Source organism: Monopterus albus, unplaced genomic scaffold (assembly GCF_001952655.1).
Source record: "Monopterus albus unplaced genomic scaffold, M_albus_1.0 scaffold59.1, whole genome shotgun sequence".
NCBI lineage: Eukaryota > Metazoa > Chordata > Actinopteri > Synbranchiformes > Synbranchidae > Monopterus > Monopterus albus.
The window spans coordinates 63,578-80,311 of record NW_018127939.1 but is presented as its reverse complement, the minus strand read 5'-3'; the positions used below and the strand labels follow the sequence as shown (position 1 = coordinate 80,311).

The 16,734-nt window shown below is 40.1% G+C and overlaps 3 protein-coding genes across 4 annotated transcripts in view; 1 reads left to right on the top strand and 2 right to left on the bottom strand.

Moving 5' to 3' along the window:
- The first annotated feature begins 1,751 nt into the window (after positions 1 to 1,751).
- tigara (TP53 induced glycolysis regulatory phosphatase a) lies at positions 1,752 to 7,663 on the top strand. 2 transcript variants are annotated; one of them, XM_020602935.1, is made up of 7 exons: positions 1,752 to 1,978; positions 2,900 to 2,937; positions 3,023 to 3,144; positions 3,432 to 3,509; positions 3,631 to 3,741; positions 6,637 to 6,642; positions 6,740 to 7,663. In XM_020602935.1, the coding sequence occupies exons 1-7, from the start codon at positions 1,908 to 1,910 to the stop codon at positions 7,127 to 7,129; spliced, it is 816 nt and encodes a 271-aa protein (XP_020458591.1). In that variant the 5' UTR covers positions 1,752 to 1,907; the 3' UTR covers positions 7,130 to 7,663. The 2 variants fall into 2 exon arrangements, with proteins under 2 accessions (XP_020458591.1, XP_020458592.1); XM_020602936.1 differs by lacking the exon at positions 6,637 to 6,642 and having other exon boundaries at positions 1,760 to 1,978; positions 6,740 to 7,662.
- Positions 7,664 to 7,964: 301 nt separating this feature from the next.
- On the bottom strand, positions 7,965 to 9,534 carry LOC109961802 (uncharacterized). Its single transcript, XM_020602946.1, has 3 exons — positions 9,369 to 9,534; positions 8,944 to 9,035; positions 7,965 to 8,818 (listed from the first exon to the last, which is right to left on the bottom strand). The coding sequence occupies exons 1-3, from the start codon at positions 9,532 to 9,534 to the stop codon at positions 8,459 to 8,461; spliced, it is 618 nt and encodes a 205-aa protein (XP_020458602.1). The 3' UTR covers positions 7,965 to 8,458.
- A 1,345-nt stretch (positions 9,535 to 10,879) lies between these two features.
- The window catches only part of LOC109961842 (fibroblast growth factor 6), a 16,426-nt gene continuing 10,571 nt past the window's right edge, over positions 10,880 to 16,734 (bottom strand). Inside the window, exon 3 of the mRNA XM_020603002.1 lies at positions 10,880 to 15,580. Coding sequence (XP_020458658.1) covers positions 15,401 to 15,580 — 180 coding nt within the window. The 3' untranslated portion in view covers positions 10,880 to 15,400. The remainder of the gene's footprint in view (positions 15,581 to 16,734) is intronic.

Here is a 16,734-nt window from a genome sequence, read left to right as displayed (position 1 = left end):
TCCTGCTGATTTAGTCAGGAAACAACTTGCTCAGTGCAATGGGAAACAGGAAATATGCAAGGCTTCCACTTGGACTTAACATACTGTATATTGGTGGAGGGGGGGGGCATGACAGCGTCACAACACTTTCTTGGGGTGCCTGTACCATAGATAGTTCAAGCATGTTCATTTGTGTTCATGTTGGTGCTACATCTGATTTGTTGTGTGAGAGAGGGGAAAGAGAGGGGAAAACCAGCACTCATTCCCATGATGGCCAAAGTACAGCTCTTGCTTTATACAACCACAATCACTCTGAATGTCAGTCAATATGGATTCTGTACATGAGAAAGTTGCGTTTTGGTCTGAATCATGTGTGTGCGCACCACTGTAACTGCCAGAGAATAATGGGTTGAGCTATACCTGTCAAGTGCACCATAAATATTCTGATATCTGGAAGTTTCAGTGGTGCAGATTTCCCTTTGAGTTGCCACCGCCCCCTACCCCAGCCACCCACTCACTAGAACACATATCATGTACCTCAAATGTCTGTTGCACAACCTTTGTTCAATAAACGTCTGCTTTAAAGGGTGTGACACCACATCAGCTCACTACTTCCCATGCCTGTGTTCCTTTTCAGCTGTTTTCAGTTGTTTCATGATCAATAGGTTAGTTTGTGTGTGTGTGTGTGTGTGTGTGTGTGTGTGTGTGTGGCTGTGTATAGTCAGCACTGATACTGCAGAGCAAAATTCAGTTGTACTACTTGAAGGTTACATAAGTAGTGATGAAGAGTATGGGGCAATATATGTTCCTCTCACCAGAATCCAAGGAAAATTGGATGCTAATCACTTCCTGCAAATGTTTACCAGAAAAATTGAATGCATTGATAGTTCCGGTTGGTTGAATAAACACAGTATGTTCAGCAAAAGTTAATCAGAAAATATGACTCTTGGCCTCTGACCACTCTTCTTTAAATCACCACCGACTACTGGGAAACAGAAATGTGATGGGGAACAAATTGAAAACTAAATTAATTTATAAAAGTGAAAGCACAAGTCAACAAAAAGTATCTCAGTGGGGGCCACCACGTGCCACCAGAACAGCTTCAGTGCTCTTTGGCATTGACTCTACAATTCTCTGATCTCATCTACAGGACTGAACACCACCATTCATCATGTGGTGTTTTAATGATGGTAGTGGAGACGCTGTCTAACATGTTGCTCCAACATCTCCCAGAGGTGTTCAACTGGGTTGAGATCTAGTGACTATGAAGGCCCCAGCATATGATTCACCTTATTTTTATACTCATCAAGCCCTTCAGTGACCCCTCATGTCCTGTGGGCGGGGCGCTGTCATCCTGGAAGAGACCACTCATTTATTCAGGTATCTGTATCTTTATGTAGCTCATAATGTTTCGGTTTTGGTGAAATAGTGAGAAATGTATGAACTGTATGAGGTGTGTTTCTAATATTGTGAACCCCTCAAGTAGGTAAATTGGGAGGACCAAAATATAGAGACCCCTGTGAATATAATGCAGTCCAGTACATATCATATCGTATGACCTAAATAATAAATGTTTTAGCATTCATTCATTCATTTGTACTGGTTAAAACACTCTTGTGTTTTAAATGAATGTAAAGAAAGCAGTGAATTAGTCGTATTCTTAATTAATCACAGGTGTGTGGAGTGTTCATAACTTCATTCAGCCAAACAGAAGACGGGCTGAAGTTCATTCTGCTAATTTGTAGTATCTGGTATCTGGCAGATTAATGACCGATGTAAAAACATATCACTGTATACATGTCATTCCGAGCACTTGTGAAAGTACCGTGGTCGTGCTAACAATGTTGACCAGTTGTCGTCGGCGCCCTCTGGAGGAAGACTCGGGTACTGTAGGTGTCCCCCGGGGCAGCTTTCTTTAGAGGCAACTAATGCGTCCTTACTCCGTCGTTAACCTTCAGAGCATGAAAGCGCTCACATTTGGTCTAACTCTTGTTCGACAGTAAGTGCAGTTGTCGTTTATATTTAATGCTTTTGCTGCTCGCCTCTCCCATTTCGACACAGTAACGTTAAAGTTACACGGTCTCTGTCTGTGGACCTGATGTTGTTTGGACAAACTCCGTGTGTTTGGGTAGCTGTTAGCAAACATGTTAAACAAATTCGTGCTAGTCAGATGCTGTTCCCTAGTAGGTGTCACAGTTACACTACTGCACAGAGAGACTTAGCAGTGGACAGCCTGACTGTTTTTTATAATGCAGCCTCATTTTATAATAACTCCAGCACACACAGGGAGGTTACTAGCCGTGAACACGGAGACCTCTATAAGCAGCTAGCACGGGACTCTGCTAGTTCCAAGTGTAGTGCAGTGTGTGCTGGTGTCGACGCTGCAGTGCCTCATAATGACCACCAGAGGTCAGAAGCGATGAACGAATGACTGATCCTGTCCGTGGGCTGGATGAATGGAAACTACTCAGCAGGCCTGTGCGTCATCAGCATGTGGTCATGTAAATCTGTACGGCTGTAAAACGTGATTATTTCGTTCAGAAATTTAGCTTCAATAATACACATTTTCTAGACACAATCCACTGTTTCCTGATTGTGGCCATTAGTAGAACATTTAGATGAAATAAATCATTTCTTCCAAAAGGGTGAACATCTGTGAAATTATACAAGTACAACTGTGTTCAGCCTAAGAGATGCTGAAAGAAAATTAACAGGCATCTGCAACAATTTTGATAGTTAAATCAGTTAATTATCAACCAAAAATGTGAGTATTCTGCCATTGTCTGTATGTGTATGGGTTTTAGAGAACATTACTTTGACCTGTAAGAAACCATGACACTTGAACAGCAGGCTCTCTGAGCTTCTTTAACTAATGGGCTGATACTGGACTTTGATGTTGATAAGACTTTTATTTCTACAGCGGGGAAACGCAGTACAACAAAGAAGGCCTGCTGCAAGGTAAGTTTACTAAGAAGTAAGATCAGTTCTTTGTCTCATGCTTGCTCTGTGTCTCACTGTCATTCTCCTGTTTTCCATCCTCCAGGCCAGGCTATAGATTTACCCTTGTCTGAGATGGGGCTGCAGCAGGCTGAGGCTGCAGGCCGGTACCTGAAGGATGTGAAGCTCAGCCATGTCTTTGTCAGTGACATGCTCCGGGCCCAGCAGGTACCAGCATGGACCTACACTAGACTGTTACGTAATTACACACTACCAGTCAAAGGTTTGGACAGGAAAGTGTGTCCAAACCTTTGACTGGTAGTGTGTACACTAAAATACTTCTCTTTTTACACATCATCTCATGTTGGGACATTGTTCCTGTGAGCAAGGCTATATGTCACTTTTTCATACCCTTCCTTTTAAATCAGAGAACTCACACCTTAGACATTTTATCAAACCTCCCCTTTATAGACAGATAGTGACAGTATGTCTCAGCTGTGTTGCTTTCCTTCCAGACTGCTGAAACAATAATGAAACACAACAGCAGCTGTTCTGATCTACAAATGGCCTGTGACCCTTTACTGAAAGAGATAGTGAGTGATACTTCTCTGTGTGATGTTTTAACTTTATAGCTAAAGTATAAACGTTTACTTAAACCATATTTACTGATTAAAATAACTTGAGCTGCCTAGTAAATGATGTAGTGTTTTTCAGAACTTTGGGATAGCAGAGGGGGGACGACTGCAGGATGTGAAAGAGATGGCCAAGGCAGCTGGTCAGTCCTTTCCAGGCTTCACACCTCCAGGGGGGGAGACGCAGGAGCAGGTGAGGCTGCGGTGGTGGCTCACAAAGCGTGGAGTACACTAACTGTTTCTTATTTTAACATCTATCCCACACCTTGGCGTTTCTCGTACTGTATGCGTTTGGAAGCCCACTGTTAACTAAAATTGATTGGATCATGTTTTTCACAGTACTGTATTGAAAATTCTAGTTTTAGTACATTTATTAATTTACTAACTTGCATACTTACACATCTTTTAATACGCTAACATTAATAGTCCCACACTAAAAGCTACAACTGACTGAATCTGAAATACTACATCTTTGCATCATCATCGTGCATGAAGATTGAAAGTCAAATCAAACTAAGATAATTGTGTAATAAAACTATAATAACCATTGTTCTCTTCATTTATCCTTAAACGGAGAGCCACAACCTATTTCTGTTCATCTGTATTGTCTAGTGGCCATAAAACTATACCTGGTAGCATCTACATTTAGCAGTCACTGTATTAAATCAGCAGCTGCTTCATATCGCATCAGATGATTTTGTGTGATGGTATTAAATGAGGTCCCTTTTGCTGCTGCACATAAAGTACAACAGCAGCAGAACTGAATTAATTACAGATGAAAAACATCTTTAGAAGTTTGGCAGTTGGTGGTGTTTGATAAGTAGCTATTTTGAGATACTTGAATTTCAACTGTCAGTCTGTCAAAATGAACTAAAAATAGATTTGACCCCTGTTTCCCTAAAGATTTGAAAAAGGTTCATTCTCCCCGATTATTAAAATACAGATGCTGTGCCAACCCTTGGTGGCGTATGGCCATGTTGAACATCTGGAAGCAGAAGGGTCAGAGGTGGATACAGTGGCAAGAAAACGTATGTGAACCTTTTGGAATTTTATGCTTTTCTGCATTAATTTGTCATAAAATGTGATCTGATCTTCATCTAAGTCAAGAGTACTGACAAATATGAAAGTCACTTTTGGCTTTTCCCGTTTAGGGGTCGCCACAGCGAATCGTCACACTGACGACTCGCATGTTGACATTTGGCACGTGTTTTACGCCGGATGCCCTTCCTGGCGCAACCCTGATTTGAACCCGGGCCGCAGCAGCGAGAGCGCTGCGCCTTAACCACTAGCCTACCAGGGACGGCAAGAGTACTGACAAATATAATGTGCCTAAAATAATAACACAAAACAATTCTGATCTTTCATGTTTTTATTGAACACACTCATTCAACATTCAAAATGGTAGTGGAAAAAGTAAGTGAACCCCTGGAATTAATAACTGGTTGGACCCCACTTGACAGCAATAACGTCAACCAGGCACTTCCTGTAGCTGTGGATCAGACCTGCACATCGTTCAGGAGGAATTTTAGCCCATTCTTCCTACAGACCTGCTTTAGCTCTGTCATATTCCTTGGATGTCTCCTGTGTATGGCTCCTCTTCAAGTCATTCCATAGCATCTCTATTGGGTTGAGGTCTGGGTTCTGACTTGGCCACTCTAGAAGGCGGATTTTGTTTTTCTGAAGCCATTCTGTTGTGGACTTGCTCCGGTTTTTTGGGTCATTGTCCTGTTGCATCACCCAACCTTCTCACGTTATCCTGAAGAATTTTTTGATACACTTGGGAATTCATCTTCCCCTCAATGATTGCAAGCTGACCAGGCCCTGATGCAGCAAAGCAGGCCCAAATCATGTGAATCATGATTTCCTCCACCATACTTTATGGTTGGGATGTTTTCATCATGATATGCAGTGCCCTTTTTACGCCAGATATAGTGCTGTGTGTTCTTTCCAAATAGTTCAATCTTAGTTTCATCAGTCCACAAAACAATTTGCCAATACCGCTGTGGAGTGTCAATGTGCTCTTTCACAAACTTCAGGCGTGCAGCAATGTTCTTTTTAGTAAGCAGCAGCTGCGGGCCGCCCTTTTTTGGGTAGTTTAGCCACTGTCCCAAAGTGTCTCTCTCCACTTGTAGATCATTTGCCTAACTGTAAACCAGTGAACTTTTAAAGTCTTTGAACTCACTTTATAACCCTTTCCAGCTTTATTGATCGTAGATCTTCTGAAAGCTCTTTTTGGTGAGGCATGGCTCACATAAGGATATTCTTCTTGTGTGGAACAAACTCTAAAGGTTTGAGGGGTTTTTATCTGTCAAAGTAGCTCTCATCCAAACTCTTTTTCTTAACAAGACTCCAGGTATGCTAACACCTGACTCCAATTAGCTGTTTTGAGGTCATTAACATAAGGGTTCACATACCTTTTCCACTAACACTAGGAGGTTTTTATGGTTGTTCTCAATAAAGACATGAAAGATCAGATTTTTTTTGTGTTGTTATATTAGGCACATTATATTTGTCAGTACTCTTCATTTAGATGAAGATCAGATCACATTTTATGACAAATTAATGTAGAAAACATGAAATTCCAAAAGTTTTGCATACGTTTTCTTGCCACTGTATCTCAAAACTTCACAGACATCCCTCGTGTGTATAAAATTGTACCTTCAGTTTAAGAATATACTTTCCAGTTGTGAGTCTATGGACTAAGATTAGTTTAGTCTTCTGAAAACTGGCCACTGATTGATTGAAAATATGTTAACAAAATTGTCTTTATGCACATTTACCTCCTTTTGTGAATACACCCAAAGTGTCCTGATGCACAGTACACACACTACCACCAGGTGGCAGAAACTCAAACTTCATCCATTAGGTCTTGGCTTGGATGTTAACTCTGGTCCAACCCAGTACATAACCCGCACACAGTGATGATAATGATGTCGATATACAAAGAAAGGTCTGACATAAGCACAGAGCAGCGAGAAGCCTCCCTCCCTGCTATCCTCAATGAGTACAGGTTCTTGTGTCAGGATAAAACTGGAGTTGTGTTTGTTGTGTTGTTTTGGATCCGACCTTTAACTTTATCCCTTCACAGTTGCAGGTGACCCAGTTTCCATGGGATACGGTGTACCATTAGTGTAGAAAGAAAGCAAAGGAGAAGCGGATAGCAGTTTATAACAGACTTTTGCTCTGTTCAGGTAAAGGAGCGAGTCAAAAGGTTTATAGAGAAAATGCTTCAGCAAATTGGGGATGAACACTGGCATCACGCAGGGAAGGATGAAAGCTCCTTATCTTCTCCACCGGGAACATCTCCTGTGGAGGGAAGGGCAAATGACGGAGTTGAGGGTCTCCCGGTCCATGCTTTGGTTGTCACCCACGGGGCCTACATGTGTGTGGCTGTACGCTACTTTGTGGAGGAGTTGCATTGTTCTCTGCCTCAAGGTTCTAACAAAGCACATGTGTTTTCTTTAAGTCCTAACACAGGTCTGTGTCGGTTTTTACTAACCCTGAAAAAAGAGGAGGACTTGTTCAAATTGTCAGTGGTCCGCTGTGTGTTTGTCCACAGGGCGGCTCATATTAGACAGTAGTAGCAGAGCGAGAGACAGATGAAGGGGACAGAGGTTTTGAAGCCTGTGTAGAAGACAGTGAGACAGTGGGAAGTGCAACAAAAGAGAGCTCCAACACTCACCACTGAGCACCTTCATTTAATCTTAGATGATTTGTGTTGCAGGATGATGTTGTGGTCACTTTATTACTGTCTGGTTGTTCATTGTCATAAATGTGGGCAACTCTGGTGAGTCTGATTTTCCGTATTTATGCTTCAGGAGTTCATAAATTTTCATATGAACACAGCAGACTTGCAATTGTGAATTAACACTGGATCACAAGGACAAATGCATGCAAAGATCTTGTGTGTTGTATTGTACACTGTGTTTAGATAAGCATTGTTTCCTCAGGCCCATAGGTAAGAGAATGTACAGTAGGGGACTACATTATATGGAAATCATTTTACATTTTCTAAGTGGATGTTGTCACATTTTGTAACTTTATAATATAAAAATACTGTCAGACTTCAGCAATGAGAGATGTCTTCTAATAAAACTCCTTATTCTGTCTCATTTCTTGTCTTTGCATAATGTTATCTTTGATTTTTAACATAATATAATGCTTTCATTTTGGTAAACATGCTTGTTCATTTGCAGTACCTTAAACTGATGCACATGATTTGTCCAGGCCTTATATTTGCCAGTTACATAACCAAGAGGTTTTGTGAACAGTAACCATGTGATTTTTTATTTTTTTTGGAAATGTTTATACAGTATGTTGTACGTTGTAAGTTGTTGAATGGTGGTACCATTCAAAAAAATACAAATGGATAACATTTATTTTATTATTATATCAGAAAGAGCATGACATGAAACATATAAATAATAAAACTCCAGGCTAGGATGGACGTCGTTTAACACATTTCAATAAATAAATACCTTTTCATTGCTGTGACTTAGTGGTGTCCAGCACCTGATACTTGATCCTGTCTTTTCAGTAACACCATGTACCATTGATTTCTGTTATGTTTTTCAGTTGATGTATGGATAACATGTTCTTAATTACTTGTAGATAAAACAAACATTGCCACATATCAGGCCCAAGGTTTACAGTTTAACTGAGGAAAAAGGTTAAAGGACAGCAGGACCATGGACCTGACTTGCCTCATGATTATGTCAAATGCTGCCAGAACTATCCTTCATCTGTTATTCAAACACAAGATCTGTACAAGCTGCTGTGATATAACAAGGTTTTCACTGCTATCTCTTGCTCTCTTACTGATACTGCAATACACATGACAGGCTACCTACTTCCATGATGCAGTCAAACATGAAGTGAGGTTTTCAGAACAACACAACGGCTTGCAGCCCTTAGTCTTGCTCTGCAACATTAATCTTAAGAGGACTGCCAGGCCCATTAGGCTGTAAGACCTTCAGGGGGTCATCACAGGACGTGATGGTCTCTTTGGACACAGCGCCAGCCTGGTCATGTTCAAGCTGACTGTGAGATGTGTTCTTGTGATCCCTGACAGAAAATGAGGGATGTGACTGTGATCTTAATGGATCAGAGGGGTTCACCTCCTCACTTCTCCTCTGTCTCCTTACCAAGGCACCCAGGATAGTCTTGAGCAGAGGTGAAGAGGGTTCGGGTAGCTCCTGGTGAGCTGCCTGACCTCCATTTGTAGAGTTCAAAATGTGCCAGAGGAGAAAGCCTTCCTTGTCCCTTTGCTTCTATTCAGTAGAAAAAAAAGACAAATATAAAGTATTCAATATTATTGTGTGCCCTGCTTTCATTTCCTGACAAGAAAATTAAGAATTAAAGTCAGTTCATCTTAAAAAAAAACAAAAAAACTCACTGAGTTGTCTAGCTCTCCCTTTAGGCCCATGCACAGCAACTGTTTTCTTCTCACATCCAGTACTGACACAGAGTTGCTTGTGTCTGCTTCTACTGGCAAAACAACCGTAAGAGAACAGGTTTAAACACGCCATTGTCAGTTATATTAGAAAAACTGTCATACTGAAAAAATCTATTTAATATGCGCATATGCAAAATGTGTTTACTTTTATCTCTAATATAAGACACAATGTTAATCATGCTATTGTCCTCTGAGGAATGAATTGAGCTAAGCTGGGGAAAAAAAATCTATATATAGTTGCATTAAATATTTAATAGGCTTCTCTTCCATGAGATGAATAAAATAATTTGTAATGAAGCAAATTATGTATTTTTGAATCCCTCTTTTCATTGATTCACTCGGCTCTGATAAGAAACATCCCATACCATTGGATGTGTCTGCATATGCTCCTGTGTAGAGGCAGCTCTGCAGATGTTGTGGTCGCTGCTCTGGATCCTCCAGCCCCAGTCTACAGTCCACCAGTACAGACACATGTACAGCAGTCAGGAGGAATGAGAAGAAAGGTGGCTGCATGGTCAGTGCAGATACCATGCTCTTTTTACTCCCGCAGCACAAATGTTCAGGATGTGTGTGTAGACAACTACTGGAGGAGGATAAAGTCCAGCAGGGCTGTTTAAACAGAGGGTCAATAAACTGGCTAATTCATTTACCAAATGACTGAAAGGCTGCCTGTGTTGCTATGGTTAAGGGTTGCCTTATGCAAATCCTTTACTGGTAGCTTTATTATTAGTATGAGGGAGCACAGTTTCCTCTGACAGGAAATACAGCCCAATAAAATATTTGTTTTTCTGATAAACCGAAGGAATACCCGAGGCTGGATGAGAGGAGAGGCTGAAGACACAGCTGAGGGTGTGAAAGGATGATGGAGATAGTGATTCAATTAGACTCACCTGTGTTTCTGAGTTCTCTATTCAAGGCTTTGAAAAAGGGTAGCAGTAACTACTGCTATAAGTTTTGTTTGACTTTATTTGCTTAAATCAGACTTGGAGTTGAGACTTATACGGCTTAGATATAAATCACTGGTGTGTAATGAAGATTTGGTTCAGTTGTGCTTATCAAGTGTACACATGTCAGCAGCCTCTCACATCCTTTCTTGGAGTGCATAACTGGCATCTCTGATTAGGAAGCCTTATAACCTCAGTTGTGGCAATTTTCATGTTTTCTCCTTGTTGAAAAAAATGAGAAATGTCCCTGAGCCCTTGACAATTAAAAAAATTATAATAATAAACTTTAATCCCTGAAAAAGATTCAAGGTTGCCACTTTATTTTACAGGTGTCCTATTTCCACATAACTCGGTATTAATACCAAGTTTTGAGTTAGATTAGTTGGGTTCATTTGAAAACGCAGCTGTTTATTTTCAGGAATTTCCTTGAAAGGGCTCAATTTAAAGCCAAGTAAATGTAAATGCATTGTGTATTTACTGTTGGAAACCTAAGATGAAATATACATTTTTCTGTGGACAAGTTTGACACCTTTGATCTGACTAGCTGACTAAAATGTTACAGTACTTTAACACTTCATAACATTGATTTAATTGTAACTGAACGCTGCCACTGTTCCATCTGTCATTGGTGTTAGCTTCCATAGTCATGTCCATGAAATGTTTTACCTATAGAACCCAAAACAAACAGCATCGTGTTCGGCACTAATTCGGTGTCTGCTTCAACTTATTTTCAATTACATTTACTTTGACATCTTTACCAGAAGAGGGCACCGCATGTTAAATTATCAGACATGACTTTGGCTTGAGGTTTCTCTGCCAGTGACAGTTTCCTCTCCAGTTCTAATAACAAATCAGTGTCACGCATGAAATAATTCTCAGCTTTAAAGCATTCTATCACAACAATTTTTACAAAACATCTTTTATTACCATCTCAGGAACACAGTTGACTGCTGTGCACAGCACATACGTACAAAAATAAAAGGAAAACCATTTGTAATATAGTATTTTACTTACTCATTATCATAATTTTCATAAACAAATGATTGGAGAAGTCTGTTGTTTCAAACTAATTTACAATCATTTCAATAATCGGAACTAAGGCAGAAGGTGAGGTATATGTTAAAAAAGAGGAGGGGGACTCAGAGGAAGCACTCTCCCCCAGTGCAGGAATAGAAAACTGAGAGAAAAACACAAAGGCTGCTGGCACACAGGGACACACACACACATGCACACACGCACACAAGCCTGATCCCAGATCCTCCCACAGACCTCCGCTTCCCTGTGAACCAACACATTTGAAAACCAGCTGAACAGGTATGATGAGCACAATGGCAAAATCCAGACACTGGATCCGTAATCAAAAGGGTAACACACACCTATATGCATAATGAGGAATTAAGAAAATAAGGGTTAATGCTAAAGGACTACATTTTTCTTAGCATTAATTACTTTCTCTCAGTTACTGCTATATCATACAACCTTTTCTGCCTCAAAATAATATCATGCAAAAGTTGTAACAGGGGAATTTTTCCCTTAGACTCTCAGTTCTTCTCAAGCTTTGAAAATCTGACACCAAGCTAAGTGGCTTTTGGAGTAAACAATATCAACTTCATGTCCCTCAATAGAAACTTATCAGGTGTCTTTTACAGCTGGAGGAGCCATTGCACTTTACACTTTACTATTCCCAGTCTGCTTGCTGTGCTAACAGTGTCCTCTAATACATACTATAATAAAATCAAAAATAAACTTACAGTAATTGACACAATGTTGTCATCAAAAAGCAAGTACTTTTGAGCTTGCATGTGAGCTTGTGTTGATGAAAGCATAGCAAGGGAGAACAGCATCTACCCCTGCTGAGCAAATTGCACTACATAAAAAACGTTGCACATTTTGTATATTTTGACAAATTTGCCAAAATATCTGTCCAACCAGCTCTTTGCTGCCACAAAATCAGCCCCGAAAAAGCTACACCGATCATATTCTGATCATAAAGGCTGATCAATAAAAATGAGCGATAAGATGCTCAAGGCAAAAATCCCCCCAAAACAACAGACAATAATGTCCATATTCAAAAACATGAAATATGACATCCTGGGAGTGTCGAGTTGCTCTCTCAGATCACAGTATTCAGTCGACCAGACAGTCTGTTAACTCAAGTGTCCCTCTCCTGGAAGCATTTGATTCTTTTTATGTGGCCTTTTTGCTACAGTAACTACCACCTTTAACCACAGTCAGTGTTTTTTTAAATTATTTGACAGCCATCCTTCACTAGCCTCTGTGTTACTTTTTCCATCCCACTCATCTTTATCGTCTCCTGGGAGGAGAGTACAGTACATCAGCATGCACAGTCAGACAATGCCCTGTTATTCCTGACTCAAAGTTAATTAATCTGATACTATCTCTACTGTGCTTTGGCAGAAACAGAACATGACAGGAGTGTGCTCAGTCACACACACACACACACACACACAGTACATACATATACACTCATTCTGACCAGATACTGCACATTCATCTCTGCTACTAGACAGGAAGATGAGCTTAAAGGGCAGGCAAACCACCTCTCAGTAATGTTACAAATGACATGAGGTAAAACATATTTTACCACACTGGTCTGACTGCTAATTTACTACTTACAGAATATGGCAGGTCATGCACTGAAACTCCAAATCATCAAAAGCCCACTTCAGCTGCATTCCATTTCAGCATTAAAAGGGCTCTGCTCTTTATTGCACATTAACAGACAACTCTTCTTGTCTTGATCAAGAACTGACCTAGCCCCAACTTGTGACTCATGCATTACATACACTCAAGTCACACAGATAATCTTCCTTGAACATACAGAACTGAGACTTGTTGAATATTTTAACCACATACCATCATTTCATAACACTCGCCCACATTCTGAAGGTAGTTTCTGAATCCTCACAGTCTTCTAATTATATGGAATCAAAAATAATCTTGTCCAGTCCAGGAAAAATATAATTTTAGTCAGTTTTTCAAGTCATACAGTTTCTTTTCAGTTCAGTAAAGATGGCAACAGAAAATAATGTCATCTCTCTCACTTTTCTTTTTTGAAAGTTGAGCATGAATGTATCATTGGAACCTATTATATTATTATTACTCTTGTATTATTGAAATTTAAGTGAAATTATTATTGAAATTGATTAAATAATACATGAAGTCAAGCCATTTTCACACAAAGCCAGAGTGATGACGACATTTCCTGTCGCCATCTTTTTTTTATATGTGAAGACTAGACATAGCTGTGAAACTAATTAAAGTGATAATTTTCCTGAAGTGGACCGGATTATCTTTTATTCTGCATTGTTAGAGGATTCGGGAAATCCCTTCAGAATTTGGGCGGGTGTTAGGAAATGACGGTATGGGGTTAAAATGGTCGCCAAGTTTTAATTTTGCTGGTTAACAGAAGATTATTTCTGTGCTTTGAATGTAGCAGATGAGTCACAAGCTAGAGCTAGAAATGACCTAACAGGTGCAGAGTTCCATAAAACAACAAGGTATAAGTCACTGAGCTGGACCAGCAAACATGCCCATATCAGTAACACAAAGGACAAAAAGCCTTCATCTCTGACCTTGGCATAAAAATGCCTCAGATGCCTGGGACAAGAATCCCAGACTCCTGTGCTGACTGTCAGGTCTGACACGGACCGATGACAGGCCCACTAGTCTGATGCTAGGCATTGTATCCTGCATTACCCACATCCTAGACAAGTTAAACAAACAACCAGTGCCACATGCAGAGTCCCATAAGTGTCCCATGTACATTACTGCTATCTTGAACTTCACCAGCTCTTTGTTTTCTTCATTTCAACAGTGGAAAACTACAATATCTGAAACAGAAGCTGGAGCAGTTATTGAATTCAAGTATTCAAAGTCTGAATGAACAATTCTAACATAACTCTTTGGTTCACTCCTTTTTTGTAACATAGCTTTTGTTGTTGTTTCACAAGAAGCCATGCTGTGGCTTAGTGACCAATCTGAATAAATAGTTTTAAAAAATCTGGCATCAATAAGCACAATCCAAACCATCTAAATATCAGACAGACTGAGTTACCTGAAGTCTTGTTCACTAATCCCAGGATCATTCCAGCTCTTTCCTAAATATTTCTTTACACTTTTAAATGAACGCACCAGGCCATCAACCGCCTAGTCAATGACAGGTGCCAAATATCATCAAACCAGTGTGAAAGTTAAAAAGCTCCTATTGCTACAAACTCAACAATGTCAAAAACAAATTCATTAAAATAGTGTAAGTCATCAAAAACAAAGTGCCAAGTCTACAGACTAGATGCAACTTCATTTGAACAGGGGGTACGTAACATAAACCAGACAGAAATGAGGGACATTATGCTTCATAGTATCAGGTCTATAATATTCTGCTACATAGGTGCCCCCTAGCACACAAGGAAAGACAAAAAACCTTTAAAATGAAGTAGCTCTCAAACTGAGCAACTGCACACATGCATAGCCCACACATGTACTCACACACACACACACTCTCTGGCCTAATGATCAAGCTACAAAATAGGTGAAAGTACAACCCAGGATTGTCAAAGCTTCCTTGAACTTGATGGGGAGTGTCGAGTGCAGAGTTTAAATCTAGCTTTCCATATTCACAAGAGGCTCCACTGGGTCCTGTGCAACATAGAGTCTCAAGTCCTTAATTGATCTAATAATGGAAAGAAAATAAAGTGGGGAAACCTGTGGCCCTGTAGGAATTGGGCCAACAGTTTATGAGGGAGTGATGACTTGTGTTTCTTTCCTATTTCTGACTTGATCACCACATTTCTTGCATGCAAGAAATTGGGAGGGGGAAGGGTAAGGGGGCCGCAAGTAGGAATTGAAGGCACCGCCACCTCATGACAAAGCAAGAAAAAAAAAAAAACAACCACTGTAATTGCAAGTGCTCTAGTCACCCTGACAGTAACGGACACCATCAAACATAATAGATGGGAAAATGTCCAAGTCTTTGATGGATGACAACAAAAACAGTTAAACTCTGTAGAAATTTCATGCACAGATTTCTCGTTTCCTTCTTCCTCTTCTATGCAGGATATGGTGCTTTGAGGTAATAACGTATCCATTTCATTTCCAAAAGGATGAGCTGTCATCCACTGAGAGGGCAAGGACTCAGTCTGTTCCAGCAAGCACCCATAAAAACTTAAGGGGACACCTCTCCATCCCCTTCATATCACAAAATGATGGAAATCATAAAAGCAGCAAAGAATGGCATTTCCTTGATTTTTCTAACACAAAGTAATCTACCCAAATATACATATAAAGTTTGAATAAATATTATCTGATATAGTTGTATTTCTTTCTTTTCCAGTTCACTTTGTCTTTTGTGTTTGTACGTACGTATGCAGTATCTATGTTACCTGTGAAATAATCCACATGTGCAAAGAAGTTTATTATTGCCTGCTTTTGCTTCATCGTATTCGGGGGAGGAAGTGCGTTACAGTCATAGCAGTGGTAGCCTTGTTACCCCTCTTCACGCGGCCATGCTTGCTGAGTGCTATGTAGGATCCTCTGTAAACCACAGACTCATAGGCGTTGTAGTTGTTCGGGAGCAAACTCTCCTTGAATTTGCACTCATCATGGAAGACTGTCTGGAGAAGACAAAGAGACAGAGAGTGTACATCTTACTGAGCAGCTCGAGGAGGAGAGAGCATGGAGTGGGAAGCTGTGACGACAGCACATCAACTAGCTCTTTACTTGAATCTGAGCAATGCACAAAATATAAAAATAAATTTAGATCTGACACCGCTATGAGAACAATGAATGAACATTTTGTCAATGAGGCATCTTTGTTCAACCTCCCAGAAGCACTGACTGAAGAAACAGGTATAAGACAACTCATCAATTAATTCAACTGATACTTAGCAAACAAATGGAATTTAGATTGAGTGATAGTTTGTTCACAGAAAAAATATCATGCTGAAATTAAAGTAAAGCAGAGGTTTTGGGGCAATATGCTTATTTGCTTTCTTACACTATATAAGGAGCACAAAAACAGGAAGCCTGGCTGTGCTCACCGCGTCTCCAGAGCTCACTGATTAACACATACCTCATTTGATTAATCCCACACATAAGACCACATAGAGCCAGAACACGATATATTTTCACTTGAGTTTTTGTACTGATGAAGCACACAAGACATAATGTGTTAATTAATCAGCTTTGGAGGCTGCTATGTTTATTGATTTTCTTTTACCATTGGCAAGAGCCAAGCTTTCCCTGTTTCATGGTTTTAGGCTGGGATAAGCTCATTGTTTGCTGGGTCTATCTTCATATTTCACAACCAGAGGCTGCAAGAAAGAAAACTAGTGCATTTCCTAAATATCACACTGCTCTTAAAAAAAAAACAATGTTAAAACTAAAATCTTAGATATATTTAATTCTGATTTTACTTTTTGCAGCATCCAACTTCCTTTTTAGCTGTAACTTTCTCAAATATGATGTTACCCTCCCAGATCTGCAGCCTCGAGCCATAAATGGGGACCTCTGGTACATAGCTAAGCTGCTTTAACCCTGGCTCATAAACCAGTAACTAGCCTTAGAAGTCCAGGCTGTTCCAGGTTGGGAGAAGTCAAGAGGGAGGCCAGGTAACCACAGGCTTTATTCCATCTTGATAACACAAACACTGAATGTGGCCTTTGCCCAGTTAACAGCATTACAATCCTATGTCTACACTTAGAGCCGGCTGCTGTTGGTCTTTTCTCCACCTGTGGCTGCATGTAAAAGGAGTCTGTTCCCTGCAGCA

What these genes read in the sequence shown, in the direction of transcription:
- LOC109961802 (XM_020602946.1), bottom strand. Translation starts at nt 9,534, where the DNA reads ATGGTATCTGCACTGACCATGCAGCCACCTTTCTTCTCATTCCTCCTG. An exon ending in ATATGCAGACACATCCAATG is followed by an intron (nt 9,036 to 9,368) that starts GTATGGGATGTT and finishes TTGTTTTGCCAG; the next exon opens with TAGAAGCAGACACAAGCAAC. An exon ending in AGGGAGAGCTAGACAACTCA is followed by an intron (nt 8,819 to 8,943) that starts GTGAGTTTTTTT and finishes TCTACTGAATAG; the next exon opens with AAGCAAAGGGACAAGGAAGG.
- tigara (XM_020602935.1), top strand. Translation starts at nt 1,908, where the DNA reads ATGCGTCCTTACTCCGTCGTTAACCTTCAGAGCATGAAAGCGCTCACA. An exon ending in GGTCTAACTCTTGTTCGACA is followed by an intron (nt 1,979 to 2,899) that starts GTAAGTGCAGTT and finishes TTATTTCTACAG; the next exon opens with CGGGGAAACGCAGTACAACA. An exon ending in ACCCTTTACTGAAAGAGATA is followed by an intron (nt 3,510 to 3,630) that starts GTGAGTGATACT and finishes AGTGTTTTTCAG; the next exon opens with AACTTTGGGATAGCAGAGGG.